Below are 19192 nucleotides of genomic sequence, written 5' to 3' on the forward strand. Positions count from 1 at the left end.
ATGCCATGAATTTTTTTGTCTTTTTGTAAAAATATATATTAAATACATGTACAACAATGTCTAAAGACCCGTCAACATCATTGCAGCATCATTTCCAATTATTCCACTTTTCTTATTTATCGTAACTACATCATTTCCTGTGAATACAGTAATATCAATATTTTTCATTATTCCAGGTACGAGTATATATTTTATATAGTAACGAAACGGCATTACCATCGATTCATCGAATGCTCGTCAAATATGACCTTTAAATAAATATGTTTACCGTACATAGAGTGTCTCTTTATTTGCTGGAGCGAATTATCGTATTATTTTACATAGTACATAGTTTAATCACTTCAGATTTCTGGAAAAGCGTAATGTGAATGATTTAAAACGAATGTGGATAACCTGAAATATTCAATTGCAGATAAATAACTTCTCGCTGATGTAATAAGACAATTTTATTTCAAGATAAGCTTGTTGTTGTCTCTTCGAGTCGTCATTATCAAAGTTCCTGGCCCCCAGTGATGGGTGGGTATACATTATTTAGTCGGGCGAAATGTGATTCAACTTTGAAACCGAGTCTAATCATTATAGATAACATCAGGTCCGTTGGATGTTTGCCGGTCACAAGTTCAAACTCTCTTACGTGTTTATCGAACCTATCAAAGATCCAAGAGCCTGGAGAACCTGATTTTTATACTGCAATGTGAAAAAATTTAGCAACTTGCAACTCGTCTTTCTCCGATTTAACCAAAACTTTTATCTCACATAAACATCCTTAATCTCAAAATTGCTTTATTTCATCAGTGCGCCACAGAAGACACGGCAAATTCATTTTCCAAATTTTTCTCTCAAGTTCTCATACTCCTGCACAAAAAAAAACTTGGCAATTTTCGCAATGCTAAGCTCTAATATACGCAATTTCCATCAGGAAAGTATCACCGCCAAGGAATGACAAACAGTTGCAACACGTTGCATCAACTCGGGACTCGATATAGAACTATTATTGATTAGTAAAAACCGATCAACAAATTGGCTTCTCCAAGGTGCGACGCACTCGACAAGGTCCACAATCACATATCCTCAAGTGGGAATTATTTTTCTCGTGCTTAGCACCCTCGGCTGTTTCTTTTTCCTTGGTCAACGGACCTTCGAGGATGCGTCTGATCCGACAGGGACTGCAATCACAGCCCGGATTTTCTTTGAAGTACTCAAATCCTTCCTGCAGAAGATGATTCGAAATTATTTGTAATGTAAGAATTTATGAGGTGCCCGGTCCGAACAAAATATGAAAAACATTCAAGCGGTAGACAAGGACAACACTTCATGAGTATAATGAAAGAAATAAGTTCATTAAAAAGCAATTACAAACTGCTAAGGTCACGACAAAGTGACTACAAATAAACGGATTCTCGTAGTTATTACAGGACCAAATGTTTGCCAATAAACACTGAAAACACCGCGACGAAAGCTTTTCAGATGAACCGATGATTAGGGTAAGCCGTTCGAACGATTAACACACGTTGATATACAGCTGTGTTCAGTGTGAACTAATCAATTCGTCTCCAAAGGCATTCGACGAGTCGTACGAAAGGTTCTTTTCCGTAATTAAAGAAAAGCTTGCTTATTGTTTGGTTTCTTTTCAGAAAGTACCGCGGTTGTTTTGACTGGTGCTCATCGGCAATCGTTCAATGATAACGAAATCACAAAAAATGTTTGAGAACGATGGTTGTTGCGAACCGTGTATTCACCGCAGAAGGTGAATTCACCCTGTGATTTCTCAGGAGGATTTGTCTCTTCTTTCGAACCGCAAGGATTGCGAAAACGCGGACGAGGACAGGAGTCAAGGCTTGGCGAGAGTTGCGGCTGGCAACATTTCCTTTCGCACGAATGCATTACGGATGGTGTTGAGCTGCACGATTCTTCCTTGGATTTCGGGCTGCTGATATCACGCCACTCGAAATGCGGAATGGGGATCTGTGAATCCAACGGTAACAAAATGAAGACAAAATAACCGTGCCCGTTTGGAAAGTCCGATGGTGCGTTTAGGAATAATCCGGAATTTGGAACCTTCAGTGGTGTGCAGAGGAACCAGTCGAGGGGACGTTTGATTAGATCGAACAGCGAAGTTGTATTTCTTCTGCATCGACAAGGAGGGAGTGGTTCTTTGCACGGTATTTTAGGACGTGAGAAAATTTCGTACCCTCTCATTTCCGGGGGTACAATGAAACATTCGGCAGAAGTTTGCGATTCGGAGTTGCATCTACGCGTAGCGACTGCAATAGGATGTGATTATGCGCTTTTCAATAATTCGATCGGGTGAAAATCCACTCCAAGAAAGTTTGCCGAGGTGTAAGATAATTTCCCTGACCTCAACTAAAACTCGGGTACTAATATTTTTGTTCATTGTCACCTCAAGGAAAAATCTGTGCTGAAAAAATAATGGTAGATTGTTCGGCTGTAGTACTTGACTCACTTATTCCGAGATACCAATTTTTCCAGTCCAGCTCAATGACTTGTCATCTTTTACACGTCTAATCTCTGACCTCTCAAGCTTTCTCGAGGTTGTTCGGATCTTTGACACCTTTCTGGCAGCTCGGTTCTTTCGGACCGCAACATTTCCCATCTGGGCATTGTTTCTTCTTGCACAAATCGCAGCCGCAAATCGGATCCCTCTTTGGACCGCGGTGACACTCATCTTCGCATTGCGGAGGAGGCGGACAGCAGCATGGCGCGCAGGGATCCTGATGATATTGAATGATGTGGTGGGTCTGGGTCAAACTTCGGAATGAAGCTGAAGCTAGCAGCCAATGTATTTCACAAAATTTTTATATCCGAACTTCACTTCCTTATGCGAATGAGTATTACAACGCTTGACTGCTAATTCTGGCTGCTAGCTTCAAGCTCGTAACTTAAGAATGATCAAAGTTCAAACCGACCATTACACAGAATGGTCAGAATTCTGTATGGTCAAAACAAGAAATGGTCGATATTCCCAATGCTCAGAACTACTAAAGGTCAAATACCCAAATGGTTATTCTGAATGTTACCAAGTATCATCATCAAGTATGCCATGAAGCGTTGAAAGCTTTGTCTGAACGTTGGTACCGTTCGAAATTTTAACCATCCAAACTTTTGACCGTGCGGTGTAATGGTCTGTCTGAACTTTGACATGATTTAGGAGAACTAAGGATCACATGCTACTTTAAGGATTTAATGAAAGCCAGTAGCATCCCATTGGCAGACCGAGCTTGGCCATTTGTTGTTGGGATCCTCCTTTAGGAGTTCAGCCAGCTGACAACGTGACGCTCGATTGGTACAATTCTTTCTGATAATGAAATCCAACGAATTCTACCTGCATACGGATAAAGCAGCACTCTGGCGGCTTCGGTTTGCCGATATCCGGGCAAAACTCTTCGGGCTGCAAAGGCCTCTTGGGCTCCGGACATCCAGGATGACACTGCGCCGCCGAATTTTTGTTGGATTCATGCTTGGCGTTGCCGTCCATTAACTTGGTAGTACAGCTCTTTCGGTCGTAGGGACAGGTACGTTTTTCACCACCGATGTTAAGCAAGTTGTCTGGCAGTTTTGGGATCGTGAATTTATTTTTTTTTTTTTTTTGAATTTATACTTTTAAGATTGCTTTCAGAGGTTTTACTGAACGACGCCGGGAATATTTTGCGGATTCAAATGCGGTGTCAAGGAGTCGAATTTCTTACCGCTTCCTCCCTCCATTATCCTGGACCACAGGCTTTTCGTTGTATCAACCATCCTTGCTTCGAAGTTGCCGAATCTCTTTTAGTTTCGGTGAAGTAAAATGGAAATTATTTTCTAAAAAATTTTGACGTTGACAATTTTGCTCGCATTGACCGAAAAAAGAAGAATGCTTCACTTCCGTTGGTTATTCCAATGTTTCTCTGCTCGAACAAAGGAACATAAAATTCAGACAGTGATAATACATACGAGTATTTTATACATATCAGGAGATTGTACAAAACGAATTTTTACCATCGAAATAAAGTGAACACCATTATCCAAAAATATAAATTTTATTGGATGCACAAACAAGTTTGTTTTTTATTTGATTCATTTGCGTGTACTTTACTACCTGAATGAAAGACATATAATGTGTATATTGGATCGAAGAATGAGTATTAAGGATTGAAATATCAAATTAAAATGATGAACCGTTAGACTTGTAGATATCTGAATATCCTTATCGAATGATCAGGGCTCGACGAGAAGGCCGCTGAACAAAATTGCGTTGCTGGCAGTGTGACGAATAGCATACATCACTGGCCGATCAACTTCGAATTGAACCACGTCTGGCTCGATTCTAGCGCTTCTGAACATTGAGATGACACCTAAAATAAATAAAACAATTGCATGACGATGCATAACTGGTAATTAAGGTGATTGAATGATTGAGATTTGTAATTGTAACCTCAAGTTAAAAAAGGAAAACACTATTTAGACTCACCGGTAGCAACAGCAGCTTCGCTACCTTCTTCGTTCACTTCAATGAACGCCTTCTGAACAATTTTCTTGATTTTAATTGGAACGTCCGCTATGCCGGAAAAGTTGGCGGAATCTTCGAAGACCTCTGAGATCCCCAACTAAATTTTCGGAAGTAAGTAATAGGAGTAAAATTCCTAATACACTTATTTACTTTACTGTATATTAATAAATAAAAGTGCTAAATAGGTAATAAGCATACGAAACTGATACAATTTGTAATATTGTTTTGATACCTTCTGCGCCGTTATTTTCAGATCGAATGTACTTTCCATCTTGAATTTCGGTAAAAATAATTTAACCGGACGCAAAGTATTTCGTCTCAACCTCTGGGTCAGATTTACTAGGCTCAGATTGCCAACGACTGTTTTTAGCCCGTTTATTTCATTCGGACGAATTATGATCATGCTCATCAAATTGTCCTGGAAAGAAACCACTTTTGTAAAGACTAACTAAGCTCACTCCGGTATATATATATTTTTTATTACTTTTCACTCTCTACGCTTATCAAAGTTGTATCATACTTTGTACGGTATTTCGATGAATCTTGCGTCAACTTCGGGAATATCACCGGTTACAAACTTGTGCTGAACATACATAGTCGAGACATTTTTGGTACGTTCTGCATCGAGATGAAAAGCTCTGCGTTTAGTTAGACGTGGAATAAATTTTCTGTTCCACTGCCCCTTGAAGTAGATCGCATTCACGATGACCAATACAGTATCCGGGGTCATATCATCTGTAAAAACACGTATATTATCGTCGCAGAAAATCCGCGTTATAGATTACAACAATATTTATCTCTCGAATTAATCGACTGATGTTTTTGTTTCCGCTAACGCGCGTTAACACAGCCGGCCAATACCTGGAGTGACCAAATCCTTGATGCGATGCATGGTCTGTTGATCGCACCAAGAATTGATGGTGTTGGCAGCTGCATTTGCATGATCAAAGTCCACTTCTTGGTTGGCCGACCGAAATCTAGTGTCAGTCATTGCTTTGAAGTCAGCTTTTACCGGGATCCGAGTGGACGTGAATAACTTGTTAGCGAGACGTAGTTCGACCCCTTGAACAGCCTGAAAAGGATATAGTTCGTCAGTTGTATTCGTTGGTTACAAAACCATGACGATTCCCAAAGTTTTCATTACGTTCAAAGTATCGATGAGCGACTGATAACCAGATTGGCCGAGCTCATTGTCGTCTGGAATAAAGAGGGCTGTTCGCATTTGGGTAGCAGTCGTACCACCGGCTCCGTATGCAGCCATGGCAAGTGATAGTTGAGCGCTCAAAGACGAGGATATCAGGTTGCCAGGATTGTCGGCAGCAATCACCTGAGAATCGGTCGAATTCGGGAAATATAAGAAAGTTGAAGGTTGATTTTCAGACTTGTGGAATTATGATCTTTTTTAAAGGTAAAGGGTACGTTAAATACTAACCTTTAAAAAGTTATCGGCAAACCTGCAGACATTCTCGGCCATGGCCTGAAGCGCAGCGCTATCGCCATTGGCGGTAACTTGTGCCGATATTGCGAATATTGCAACAAGGAATAACAATACTGAAAAAAGAAGGTGGCTACCATGAATTGTAATAATTTTTGGGAATGATTTGCCCAACTTTTATCGTGGAATCGATTGGACAACGGATTTCGTCAGTGATAATTCCCAACGTGATTCAGGACGTATTAACCGTGTGCAATTAAAAACTACACACCAATCTTGGATTTCCTTATAACTGGAAAATCTGTCTCTTTCCGATAATTTGGATCGGATTTTTTGAAATTAGTTTGAGGATGTAATCTATATTTATTCGTAACAATTTTAATTTTGTTGACAAAAATTTTTCATTACTTGTTGACAGTGAGTTGCTGAACAATTACGATTGACATTAATTTAGTCAATTCACTAAATGTCGCAATAAAATAAGTCAAAAGATACTTTTTAAAAAAGTGCACTCTGGTGAGGTTATCAGCATCACGGATTGTCGCGTCAACAATGACCTGTTTGCGATACTCATGACCTTCTGCGAAGACCGATAAATAAATTGAAAAAATAACCGATGACTAGTCGACCAGCAAATCTCGAAAATTTAAAATTTTTCCTTCTCTTTTTCTACAGGGACAATTTTTTAAAATAACAAACAAAACTTGTAACGTCCAAAATGATTGCACGTTAAAAAATTTGATATATTTAATGGCTGCTGATCTAATGGACAAAGAAAAAGTAATCTGATACGTGAGGTAAATTTTGAATAAACTAAACGTAACATATGGATGGCCACTCGTATGTCCGCAAATTGATTTTCTTTATATCTTCGATTCGAAACGCGTTCGGAATTCAGATTCCCCGATTAACAAAGCCGAAATTTATTATACGTTATGTAAATTCGGAATGATATTATACATATTTCATCAGATGGAGGACCTCGAGTTATCACTCACTCTCGTGCCGTTGGATAGAAAATATTTTCACCGATAAACAAAATGCTATTTGGTGAAGCACTGAAGAAAATATTGTGCTTGTCCGAATGCCTTACATACGATCTCGATAAAAATCGATTTTTCACACAGTAAAAGATCGGATCAACAATTGGAAGACATGTTACTTTGGGGAAGTTGAGTATAATTTGAAAGCCACACCGAGTTTTCAAATAATAAATACGTCAGTATTGTACTCACGTTTCCGCATGATGAGATCTTCTTATTGAGACGTGAATTCGAAGTGAGCACAATGCGTTATGTATCCGCCTCTTGCCTGTATCAGCAATATATATAAGATTCAAAGTAATTTCCTTTACGTCTTCCGATTATCAACGAGTACGCGTCATTTTCCTATCAACAAATTTATGTTCCTACGCATCACGGTATTCAAGTGACTACATACTCGTAAGAATACACAGAAACAAAATGCAGATCCCTACTTTTTTACGCAGTTCAAAAGTGGGGAGTTTCACCACAGGGGAATTCCAGTTTCAATGGAAGACGTCATTACGTCATTACTTGGCACGTACTCATTACATGCGGAAAATGTATACCAAACAAAGCTGTACCTCACTTTGAGTTGTTCGCGGATTTCATTACGTCACTCAGGACTAACTGTCGACTAATTTATTGACATTGCTGCCTAATCCTTGACCATGGTCGATAAAATACATAGCAATTTGCGGTTTTTTTCGCCGCTTTGAATGATCTTAGCGAATAGAGCTGTTTCCATCCGTACCAAGGTACAGTGCAGTGTACACCAGTCATCCAAGTGAACCAACTTACTCCGTACTGGTCAAATGTGAACTTGGAAAGAAACTGGATGAAAAGAAAAAGAAGAACCTTCTAAAACCTCGTAAGAATTTAAGCTGCGATATTCACTCTCACCATTCACCCATGATATTAATGTAGAGAATTGTGAGCTATGCAATGTCAGTGACATCTGCGGCGACAGCAGCGACGCAGTTTTCTCATACCCTTGCATTCGTCGCAGTAGCAACTGGATACTTTGGTCATTTCACGAGCCATCTGACGCCCCGAAGACGTGAGTTGATTAATGAGGCTGCCGGCCGGGTAAGAGACTTTGGATACGACGTTATCGTCGGTTTCACAGCGTGGCGTGTTGACTTGGGACGGTGATAGGAAAGTAACAAACGTTTGCCAGAGAGCTGATTACGAATGGTCGAGGAGACAAGAGGAACGTATACGCTTACTTTGAAAGCCCCATACCTGACGCCAGGAGTTCCTCGGTCTTTTGACTCTGCGATATCATTGTAGAGGTTATTTTTGAACGACAGCAACGACGCCCTGCAGCAGCTGTCTTATTCGTTACTTGTTCTATTCCAGAGGCTTCGGAGTCTTTGACCACCGTGGCAAAGTCGACGGACATGATCGATTACCCCGAAATTATGCGTACATTAGACATTCGAGATTTGACTGGTACTTGTGAATTTTTAGACCACCTCTTGAAAGGCTTTGCACTGATATTTTTTCCTGTTTTTCCTCTTTGGACCAGTGTGACAAGATTCAGGACGGTGAGATTCCTACTGAAGTTAGGCGTAAAACGAGTATTCTAAGTAGATGCAGATAAAGTTTAAAGTGGAGATGAGACGAATATCAGCTGTTGGGTGAAACTTTGCGCCACAATTTCAAATTTAGTACCTTGACCAGGACATGGTGTAGCAATTCTTGAAACGAAAAATTATCCGATCTATTTGGTACTTCGTGTACACTACTCGAAAGTAGAGAGATTGTATACAGTCTTGGGTCTCGTGGCGTAGGTGAATAATGGGCACCTACCATAAATAACAATTCCTCGCGAAGCAAGTACGGAGCAGAATGTATGTACGCAGTTTAGGTATTGAAGGGTGAAACACGAGCGTAATAACGGTGTATGATACATCTGGAGCAACGGATAATTTTAAATAATTTTACATCGAACTCGTGAAATTGCGAAATTATTCACCTACCAGCGGGAAATAGAGACACTTTGAATGCAACGCTAAAGAAGTTCGCCTAATTGCATATTTTTCATCGACCGACCTGCACGACGTATCATTGAATGTTTTTGCCTTAGCGTTGGTCCTGTTCAGTTCTGCCAGTGCCATTTGGCTGACCGCGAGAAAAACTGTAGACAAGATTTAAAACAGGTAAACGATGTCGCTAACGAAAATGATTGATAATTACTAATAAGAAACTCGAACTTTGGACTGCAGGTGAAAGAATAATTGATCTCAGTTTACTTCGTAAACGTAGAGTTTTTCTACGGTTATAATTGAACCGTTGCGTGATCGGGTTCAAATTGGAGAGTAGTAATACCAAAACCGTTAAATATACCACGATAGAAAATTGAGATCACTTCAGACTGTGAGAGAAGTTGTGATGGCACGATTCTTAACTATAAAATTAACGCATCCTATTTGTATGGCATAAAAATAACGATAGCGTGACCGAAAGACGTTACAAAGTTATGATACCTTGAGTTTTACCATGTTCTTTTACGGGGAGTTTCGGTCATTGGGTTAGCTGTGAAACAAAAGCTTTTTCCATATTTTGAACAAGCACCACTGTCAGGATGCGAATTCCATTCTTAGTCTAAGAACACTGGACTTAAAAAGAAACTAATCCGGCACAATTCAACGATTTCAGCGGTGCATGATGGAGACTACATCGTGTAAAACAAGGGTGAACAGCATAAACGTCGACAGATATTTCCGAATAATTAATTTCGGTGCTCGCACACTGGGATGTCGTTTGCTAGATTCTGGTCCACTATCCGCAAGAAAGTTGGACAAGTTTTTACGTCTACTAACGTTAAGCATGATGTGCTTCGTTCTGATCCCGAGTTTAGTAGCAACGGCAGAATTCGCTACGGACCTTCAGTACCTCTGTGAAATAATTAGCAACGTATTATCTTTCATCGAAAGTTTCTATATCCTCATCAATTTCTACTACTACGAAGATAAGTACAGAAATCTCATTCGGAAGATACGCCGAGAATTTTGGTCAGAGCCGTTATCCCCGATATTTTTTCAGCATTTTCAAGGATTCGAACGCATTTTTATCAATATAAGCATGTTCGTGGCAGTAGTTACATTGCCGGGGAACATTGGTTACTGTACTTTTCCTCTCTGGATTCATAACTTCAACATGTACGCAGATATCAACGCCAAACGACGAACACCTCTCATCGCTAAATATCATTACGACCATCGTGTAAGTCGGAAGATTGGTTGACTGCGTCAAGATTTTTTTAGAAAGGTTTTTACACTCCGTGATTCGCACTAAGACGCGACTTACTGACTGTGAGGCGGTTTCAGAAAATTTAAAGTCAAAGTTGAAAGAAGTTCAAACGACTGTAGACAACTTAAAATCATCCACTCTTCGGGTGGACTTTGGCTCGTTGTAAACTTTAAGGGTCTTTCATGCGGTTGATATAACCGAGACGAAAACTGTACAGATAATTCAATTAGTATAGATTTCGAAATATTCAATGCAAAAGAAGGGAAGAATATTGAAGATTTCTCATGCATAGGTGAGTCCTTATTACGAGATAACGTATCTGTGTCAGACACTCGGCTCATCTCTTGCCGTCATCATTTTTGTATTGGGAACATCGATCTACGCTTTTATTTGCATGCATTTTTGCGCTAAGCTTCGTCTGATGCAATTCAAATTAAATGATATTGGCGCCTCTACAAGTGCCAAAGAGTTTACCGAAATCATCAACGAGCATCGGTACCTTATCCGGTGCGTGGATATTCACCTTAGTATTGGGAACGAAAATGTATAGCTGTGACATCTGGTGGCAAAATAATGCGTTAACGCGAGTGGGCCATATTTAGTGTTAAAAAACTTCCGTCATCGGATCTTTTACGGAATATCGATTCTTTGCGTAATAACTAAAGCTTCACAGCTTGCACGCAGTTTTCTGTACTTTTCTATCCGCGTGAATGACTTTTAAGTTTTAACACTTTGTCGATAGCCCAGTTCTCGCCGCCATATTGCTTAGCCACGCCTCCATTTTCGTTCTCAATGCCATATGTGTACAGTACAAAATCACAAGCGCCACTTTTGTATGTCGATGATGTTTTTTACGTAGATTTGCAAAAGACGTCGAAGATCTTTACAGTCCGATGCTACTACTGCATATTCTTCTGAGTACACTGCTTATCTGCCTCACCATGTTCAAGATCACCAGCATGACAGTAAGTGACAATGCCTTGCGAAGCGACGAATTTGCGTTAGCGATGAATATAATATTATCATTCGTTCCAACAGATAAATGATGGCGCTATGGAGTTCACAGTTTCAGCTGTTTACTTTTCAGCCACGTTTTTCCAAATTTTTGTATTCTGTTGGATGGCCAACGAAGTCTTCGTAGTGGTAATAAGCATAATGATAAACTTTGCAGTATGATTAGCGCCGTGAAAAGTAATAGGTTAAATTTAATAACGTTCACGAAACATCCGTATTTCGCAACTTCAACATTGTCGGAAATTCAGTAAACCGCGGTTTTGCGCAAAATATACTCATATTGTAAAAACTTGAGTTTTTCAAAGTCATTGTATAATTGCAAGTCATTAAGTGCCCCTCATTGTTCGATTACATTAACGTTACTAACTTTGACCTTGTAAAATTGAAGTTTTCCCCAAGATCAGATTCATGGAATCCCGCGTAATAAACAATTCTACGTACTCGTTTTTACAGAGTGACAACCTGGCTATGGCAGCGTACAATTCCCACTGGTACGAGGCTCCCATTCGTATTCGACGTGGGGTTTTTCTAATGTGCATGCGAGCTTATAAGCCAATCGTCTTGACGGCTGGAAAATTCTTTCCCGTTACCCTGGCCAGCTTTGGTTCCGTACGTAATTAGGACTTCTGAAAATCAGCCACGCTTTGCCTCTATTTATAAAATTTGTCATTCACGTTTGCTTCCAGGTATGTAGTACGGCTGTTTCTTACTACACTCTTCTAAGGTCGATTCAGTAAAATATTGATTGGAAACATTCATTGGAAATAAAATACTCGACTGTGCGGAAAATTAATTTAATTTAGTCTAGACGTTTAAAACAAAATATCTAATGGCTGTGTTAAGTTCAGCACATTATCCAACGGCATGGATCAAGTCGCTCTTCTGTCTCGTTCATGTTCAATCCTCATTTCGATATGGCTCTGCTAAGATTATCCACGTAGTCTAACCCGTACGTGAAAGACTGCGGAATGGCGAACGCAGCAATGATACTTTGATGATACTACAAATAGCGTATACTTTTGCATAATTTTCTGTCTAACTCGTAAAATTGCAGAGTGAATAATGCATCGGACACCAGCGAACACGGATGAAAGGGCAGGCTGGTGATATTGGGGTAATCGTACCTACGAGTAAATTTTTCAACGACCTGATGTGTTGCGCCTTGGGATAAAAGATTGATATCCTTTACTCCTGCAGGCAATTCTATTCAAGATAGCAAAAACAACTCGCCACCGATTGTCAGTATTCGTGCCTACAACAGCCTCATAATATCTATCTTCTTAAACGGCTAGCAGCTTGACTCTAAATTTTCACATCAGTAAATAATACTACACAGACCTTGAAATATAGATATCCGCGTTGCAAAAGTGTTTTGTTTTTTGAAAAGTATCTACTTCTTTCACGATTCATTGAAGCTTCATACCAGTATCAAAGACCTTCATAAATGTTGGACTAAATTTCACGACGGAATCAGAGCAAAATAGTTGAGACCAAGTCTCCCTAGAGTATAAAATTTCAGGTGCGACTCGTAAACATTAGATGATTCATTAAACGTAACGATCTTAGCGTCGCATCATTGAGATGACATCGACTGATAATACGAAATTCGAGAAGGTAAATGTTGATAGACATATTCGAGTGATTAATCTCGGCAGTCGTATGCTGGGTTGTCGTCTGCTAGACGCCAATCCAGTGACAGTGAAGAAGGTGGACGTACTTTTGCGGGTCTTCGTCATGGGCGGCATGTCCTACGTTCTGATCCCAGGTTTAATGGCGATGGTAGAATTTATCAACGATTTAGGTTACGTAGCTGAAATAGGCAGCAACGTGTTAGGCGTGGTTGAAAGCGTCTGTTTCCTCGGGAATAGTTACTATCAAGAATCGAAGTGCAGAAGTTTGGTGCAGAAAATCCATCGCGAGTTTTGGGCAAGCCCTTTACCTCCGGATCTCTTGAAACACGTCCAATGGTTCGAACGTATTTCCATCGGCATAGGCCTCTACGTTTTCACGGTTTCTCTATTAGCACTGACATTCTATAGTAGCATACCTCCAATCTTCCACAACTTCGATTTGTACGAAGACATCGATGCTATGCGACGGACTCCGCTAATCAGCAAATACTTTTACGACCAACGCGTAAGTCCACTCCGGTCGTAGATAAGGTTCTTGAAAAAACAAAATACACAGTTTGAAAATAACAATGACAACGATTCCAATGAATATCCTGAATTTCTGCCTAGGTGAGTCCCAACTATGAAATAACGTATGCCTGCCAGATACTCGGATCGTTCCTTACAGTAACGAGTTACGTTATCCTTACTTCAATCTACGCTCTCATCTGCATGCATCTTTGTGCCAAACTTCGCTTACTTCAAGTGAGATTAAGCAACATCGACGCTTCGATTAGCAACGAAGAGTTCGCCGAAATCGTGCACGAGCATCAGTACCTTATTCGGTACGTAGCCATGGAGTTCATGCGGTTGTTTCAAAAGCTTTTCGCAGTATCTCGACACTTGGACTTTGAATTCTGATAGATTACTGTTCGACCTTGTCGCAGGTACGCCGACGACCTCGAAGATATTTACTCCCCGGTAATTCTGATACACTTTATTCTCAGTACTGGTCTCATCTGCCTTGGTGTGGTCAAGGTAACTGGATTGCCAGTAAGTAATAATCCGAACATTGAAAGGTCAAATAAAGGCATGTCTATGCAACCTAATCGTATCCTAATTTCTAAGAGATGATAAATCGTTACATCAATCAGCCGATCGGTACTTTCGTATACCGTTGTGTTGAGTGTTAAATCGGAGTATCCACTGCATGAATGGTCATTGTAAGCGGTCCGTTCAATGATTGTCTCATCTCCTGAACGAGGTAATTTGCATCGAGAATGACGAATTGTAATTTACTGCCACAGGTACAAGCGGGTATGATGGAACTCGTACTGTTCATAATGTACTTCGCCGCTTCTTTTTTCCAAATATTCGTATTCTGCTGGATGGCCAATGAAGTCTTCGTAGAGGTAATCTCCCAGATATTGATCCAGATCTATTTCAGTGATGAAAAAACAAACCTCAAAAACTTGATTACAAGAGCACTCTTTCGACCTTGACCATTCGACATATAATTTTGTAAACAATTAAAGGGTGTATTTTTGACAGAGCGATGATTTGGCCAGGGCAACCTACGATTCTCGGTGGTACGAAGGATCGAGGCATGTTCAACGCGGGATTCTTCTGATCCTCTTGCGTGCTCAAAAGCCAAGCGTTTTGACAGCCGGAAAATTTTTTCCCGTTACCATGTCGAGTTTTGGTACGGTACGTGGTGTGGGTGGATAAATTTAGACTCTCTGTAATCAGACCACGATCTAAATCGCAAATACTGCCGACGAAAATTAAATCACTCGAGTTATGATCTGATTAATAAATATGGACGCTACGATTTGCTTGCAGGTTTGCAGTACGGCTATTTCTTACTACACGCTTCTAATGTCAATCCAGTAAATTGTTAACATGCGAATGAACGATGATGACTCTTGCCTACTTGATCTGCACTATTGCAACAAGAAGTGAAAAATTTACCGTGTAGCAAATATAGATTGATGTTCGTGAAAAAAAACAAAAAAAACAACTGTCATTCGAAATAAAATTACCTCGATATTCGAGTCTAGCTTTATTAAATTCAAAATGAATTCGATAGACTCTGGTGCGAATTATATCAATGAGTAAATAAACAAATCGGTAAATTAATTATCTTCCTAGATATCCGATATTGCGTGGTTGCAATCCAACAGGGTTCGTTCTCGTCTCACGTTTCACGAATTAAACCTGCGTTTGCAAGGGCCATTTGTCTATGACCTAGATTTTCAACGCGATAATTAATAAATATAAAATATCGAAATAAAAACGTGTGATTCGCGCCTACCAATTTAATTTCTGGTCCCTACAATGAACAAAATTGTACAAGATGAGGGGTACCGTTACAAGTTGTAATCATTACCGGAACTATAATATCATTGTGGTCCAATGAATTTCCCCCATCGAAGATGGGAAGACTCGTTCCATTTAAAATGGTCTAATCGAAGCTTGCCGAAGCCACAGATCGCAGTCAGAATTTCGCGCGAGATGATCGTCAGTGACTTGATCAACATCGCATTCTGAGTTCACGATACTGGGGGACAGGATATACATCAAAGAACTTTAGTGAATAAGTAATTCTTAGTAAACCTGATTAGTTTATCAAGTTACACAACCCCGGATTTTTCACCTCCAGGATTGGCAGAGAAAAAACAAAAAGTTGTGCAATCGCCGTTAAGAAAATGTAAGTAAAACTGTGAATGATTATCATGATTATGTTGTGAATGTTTACAACAAAACGAGGGAACATATTGTCAATCTAACAACGCGACAACTATAAGTGTCTCAGATTTTCGATGTTGAAAACATCCATTCTTCCGGACCATAATAAACAAGAAAATTTTACTCCAGCCTCATTTAATTGACGACCACTGTAATTCAATATTGAGCTGTCACTGAATGAATCCCTAATTGCGCTTCCGTGTTTTTTTCCTTCATTTTTTCATCGATTCTTTGCACAACCGAAAGTGTACGGTTTTTTCTCCTCGCTTCTTGTTCGGTAGTTATTTACTCAATCACCGCAATAACCGTTGCTCAAATAAACGCGAATCGAACACTCGAGTTACTTGTTCGTGGGAAAAGTTACGTAGCGTGACGAGGGGAGATGAGACCAGAACTAATCAACCAGAAAGTATCCTAGTATAGTAAAGCCAATCGTGACACGCGACATTACTTCACTTCTTCCGTGCCTGTTATTATCCCTTTCAAGTCCATCCACTAGCCAAATTATTTTATAAAAAAAATTGATTTCCATAAAAAGTTGTACTAACTGAACTATGAAAATGATGTTCCTGCAACAGAATCAAACTGCTCCGAGTCGTCAAGATGAAGATCATGCTACTCATCCTTCTGATGTGTTGTCTGACTGTCATCTGCTGTTCCGAGATGATCGAAATCAAGAGCGCAATAGAAACGCGTCACCAAAACTCATCCAATCTACTAGACGATGTGATCCTTGGAAAGAATCCCCCAAGTCTTGACTTTGGCAAAATTCCCACCGACTCTGGTGACTTGAACCTGACCTTCGTTCCTTGGCCCATCACTAGAAACACCCAAAACGAAAACCAATCGTCAAATTCTGATGACTTGAGGCCCGTAGCGAGAATCTCGAAAAGTCTTTACTCGTCTGCTGTTTTTCCCTCTGCAAGATCTTCTGACGAGCACCAGATTGTGAGTGAAGAAAAATTTGTGCGACATTGTTTTCCTATCCAAACTAAGTTCGGCAGTAAATATCGAGAAATAGCTATTGTAATAAATAATTTTCCATGTGACTTGTAGATTCCTGTAAGGCAGTCATCCTGGGAGGAAACTTCTCCGATTATCGCTAACAGAACAAACAATTACAATACGGGAACGTCCGCTATCTCGCAACAAAATTTAGACCATAGAAGAACTCTGCGACGCGACAGAGAGCGAAGACGAAGGAACGAGGCGATCAATCATCAGTACCCCAATACAGGATACGGTGAGAACCCGGAGGATCTCGACGCGGACTATGCACCCCAAGAAAATCATTATTCTCCTTCAACGAGTTACGGAGCGGATTACACCGACTCATACTCACCAAGTACGATGCACAACACTCGATGAATTTAGTTGGAAAATTCGATCCAAGAATAAAGTAGATCGAATGGCAAAGTATTTATAAATTGGGGATTTATTAACGATTCGTTTGATTTTTGCTCGCAGGCTTTCCAGATCAAGTAATCGATCACCTACACGGTCCAGAGAAGTACAGTTCTTTCTCCACTGGTTCGGGCTACAGGAGCAACAGATACTACGAGAACAGCGAGGAGTCATCCTCGTACCCCGGAAGTCGGGAGTCCTGGCATCCTCATCACCATCATCATCATCCGCGACCGCCATTGGCCTACCAAAAATTGCCCGCCTACTCTTCGTGCGACAATCCAGGCCGCGGAGAACCGACTCCATCCTTGATCGGCTTGCTCTCAGCGATCGGTTCCAACCTACTGAACCTCTTCAAAATCGGCCTGGGCAGCAGCCTGTCGATAGCGATACCGCTGATAGCCCTCAAGTTCTTCCTGATCCCGTTGAAGATCTTCAAGTTGATTAAAATCGCGAAAATCCTGCTGAAACTCTTCTTCGTCGTACCGTTCATCCTGCGAGTATTCGCCCCGTCTATTTACTCGGCAATCACGCATCACGGGGTTGGATTTGCCGAGAGGATTGCCGAGGTTCGGACGGAGGAGAGCAGAGACATCTTCGATCAACCCGGCGATAATTCCACCCACTGGAACGTCCTCGGAGTTAACTTGACCGAGGGCTTCTTGGCGGAAGCGACAAGTGCTCAAAAATGCCCCAGCAGAGTCGCCTGCGAGTTGGGCTCGTATTTGGCCAGCAGGAACAGGCTGCCTGAAAATCTGAGCAGATTTCTTCTTCACGCTAACGATTCTGAGGCGGGCAAAGACTCCCGCATTAACACCGGTACCGAGAAAAAGGAAAGGGAAGAAGTTACCAGCGTTTTTATTACAGCCCTGATCCAACGCTGGACTTACGATCGATGCAACGTTTATGCTTGTGGAATTTCTCTCTAACAATGATAAAATGCGATAGCGTCTCTATGCTCGGTATAATTATCTCAGCGAGAGAAACATTAATTGTTCTTATACTTGTTGTATACATGGAGCATTCCATACCAATTCAATTAGGGTCTCACCCTCACGCCCTTATATTTGGTTCGCGATTTTTTATATTGCTGTTCCAACTCTAAAAAGCAACCCAAATTTTTTTCAGCTTCTTCTAGCCCCCCTGACGTCCCCATTGGGCTTCAAATCATAATATTTTGACAGCGATTGCGACGTTTTTTAAAATTATGAATAAAAATGGCATACATTCTGTAGTGTGATAAAAATTTCAAGATGGTTGTTGTGTTAGGAAAGATAGATTGAACCCGGAAAATTAGAAAAAAAAATTGAAATTACTAAAATAGAATTATTATTTTATCAACAAATTTATAGAAAAATTACTGTTTTGCCTGCTCACATAGATTTTGGCATGGATATTTTTGATTTTGGGTACAGAAATTTTTGTAATTTTTTTCATCATTTTCAAAAATGTCGCAATCACTATCTAAATATCATCATTTCAAGAGCTCTGGGGGCGTCTGGGGGTTGGAAAAATATAAAAAAAATTTCGATTGCTTATTAGAGTTGAAATAACAATAAAAAAAACACGTAACAAATACGCCCTACATTCATATGCATAGGAATCTGCTCAGAACAGTTAAAACACTTTTTTATTATATTATATTTATTATAGCTTATAAGAAGTTGTACCTATACAATGTATTACGATATACCTATACACTGGCCAGCCCTAACATAACAAATATATTTATACTATAGATAGACGCAAAAAAATAAAAACTAACGCTTCGAACTTTAGAATCCCTGAAAATCATGACATGGAAACGTCTGATCTGATAGTTCACGATTCTTGAGAAAAAAAAGAACAAAAATTGCAACAATATAATGGAATCTTCTCTTCTCTCTCTCACTCTCACTCTCACTCTCTCTCTCTCTCTCTCTCTCTCTCTCTCTCTCTCTCTCTCTCTCTCTCTCTCTCTCTCTCTCTCTCTCTCTCCCTGTGAATGTTTATAATCTCATAATATTCCATATCCGCAGAACCTCACCTACCAGGCAAAGATTGATCCCACTACCACGCAACTTGACAAAAACCGAAAACGACTTGACGGTAAGTATAATATTTTGCTCATTCGATTCTTTGATCATCTTTTCGTAAATTTACTGATCGTTCCTTCGTACTGGATAAGACCGTGAACATTTGTTGATAAATTTTG

General features: G+C 40.1%; 4 protein-coding genes across 5 annotated transcripts; 2 read left to right on the forward strand and 2 right to left on the reverse strand.

The window, feature by feature from the left end:
• Positions 1-1942: 1942 nt before the first annotated feature.
• On the reverse strand, positions 1943-3780 carry LOC124305647 (sperm mitochondrial-associated cysteine-rich protein-like). The gene is made up of 4 exons (XM_046765248.1): positions 3708-3780; positions 3344-3567; positions 2465-2732; positions 1943-1965 (listed from the first exon to the last, which is right to left on the reverse strand). Exons 1-3 carry the CDS (start codon positions 3757-3759, stop codon positions 2538-2540), a joined length of 471 nt encoding a protein of 156 aa, XP_046621204.1. The 5' UTR covers positions 3760-3780; the 3' UTR covers positions 1943-1965; positions 2465-2537.
• A 238-nt stretch (positions 3781-4018) lies between these two features.
• LOC124305643 (ovalbumin-related protein X-like) lies at positions 4019-7365 on the reverse strand. The gene is made up of 8 exons (XM_046765241.1): positions 7178-7365; positions 5940-6058; positions 5652-5834; positions 5369-5579; positions 5028-5242; positions 4740-4925; positions 4469-4604; positions 4019-4352 (listed from the first exon to the last, which is right to left on the reverse strand). The coding sequence occupies exons 1-8, from the start codon at positions 7185-7187 to the stop codon at positions 4216-4218; spliced, it is 1197 nt and encodes a 398-aa protein (XP_046621197.1). The 5' UTR covers positions 7188-7365; the 3' UTR covers positions 4019-4215.
• Positions 7366-11975: 4610 nt separating this feature from the next.
• On the forward strand, positions 11976-14885 carry LOC124305640 (odorant receptor 4-like). 2 transcript variants are annotated; one of them, XM_046765221.1, is made up of 7 exons: positions 11976-12185; positions 12291-13372; positions 13477-13691; positions 13794-13899; positions 14154-14258; positions 14398-14553; positions 14689-14885. In XM_046765221.1, exons 2-7 carry the CDS (start codon positions 12818-12820, stop codon positions 14737-14739), a joined length of 1188 nt encoding a protein of 395 aa, XP_046621177.1. In that variant the 5' UTR covers positions 11976-12185; positions 12291-12817; the 3' UTR covers positions 14740-14885. The 2 variants fall into 2 exon arrangements, with proteins under 2 accessions (XP_046621177.1, XP_046621176.1); XM_046765220.1 differs by having other exon boundaries at positions 14398-14548.
• A 416-nt stretch (positions 14886-15301) lies between these two features.
• LOC124305637 (uncharacterized) lies at positions 15302-18270 on the forward strand. The gene is made up of 4 exons (XM_046765218.1): positions 15302-15556; positions 16173-16542; positions 16651-16939; positions 17062-18270. The coding sequence occupies exons 2-4, from the start codon at positions 16198-16200 to the stop codon at positions 17925-17927; spliced, it is 1500 nt and encodes a 499-aa protein (XP_046621174.1). The 5' UTR covers positions 15302-15556; positions 16173-16197; the 3' UTR covers positions 17928-18270.
• Positions 18271-19192: the final 922 nt, after the last annotated feature.

This window comes from Neodiprion virginianus, chromosome 5, assembly GCF_021901495.1.
Source record: "Neodiprion virginianus isolate iyNeoVirg1 chromosome 5, iyNeoVirg1.1, whole genome shotgun sequence".
NCBI lineage: Eukaryota > Metazoa > Arthropoda > Insecta > Hymenoptera > Diprionidae > Neodiprion > Neodiprion virginianus.

Bases quoted from the DNA above. Each gene is read 5' to 3' on its own strand.
- LOC124305647 (XM_046765248.1), bottom strand. From the start codon at position 3,759: ATGGTTGATACAACGAAAAGCCTGTGGTCCAGGATAATGGAGGGAGGA. The intron at 3,568-3,707 runs GTAAGAAATTCG...CAAAACTGCCAG, and splicing joins GATAATGGAGGGAGGAAGCG to ACAACTTGCTTAACATCGGT. The intron at 2,733-3,343 runs GTAGAATTCGTT...CAATATCATCAG, and splicing joins GCTGCTTTATCCGTATGCAG to GATCCCTGCGCGCCATGCTG.
- LOC124305643 (XM_046765241.1), bottom strand. The intron at 5,835-5,939 runs GTTAGTATTTAA...ACCGATTCTCAG, and splicing joins TTGCCGATAACTTTTTAAAG to GTGATTGCTGCCGACAATCC. The intron at 5,580-5,651 runs GTAATGAAAACT...TATCCTTTTCAG, and splicing joins CGCTCATCGATACTTTGAAC to GCTGTTCAAGGGGTCGAACT.
- LOC124305640 (XM_046765220.1), top strand. From the start codon at position 12,818: ATGACATCGACTGATAATACGAAATTCGAGAAGGTAAATGTTGATAGA. The intron at 13,692-13,793 runs GTACGTAGCCAT...ACCTTGTCGCAG, and splicing joins GAGCATCAGTACCTTATTCG to GTACGCCGACGACCTCGAAG. The intron at 13,900-14,153 runs GTAAGTAATAAT...TTACTGCCACAG, and splicing joins TCAAGGTAACTGGATTGCCA to GTACAAGCGGGTATGATGGA.
- LOC124305637 (XM_046765218.1), top strand. From the start codon at position 16,198: ATGAAGATCATGCTACTCATCCTTCTGATGTGTTGTCTGACTGTCATC. The intron at 16,543-16,650 runs GTGAGTGAAGAA...TGTGACTTGTAG, and splicing joins CTTCTGACGAGCACCAGATT to ATTCCTGTAAGGCAGTCATC. The intron at 16,940-17,061 runs GTACGATGCACA...TTTTGCTCGCAG, and splicing joins CACCGACTCATACTCACCAA to GCTTTCCAGATCAAGTAATC.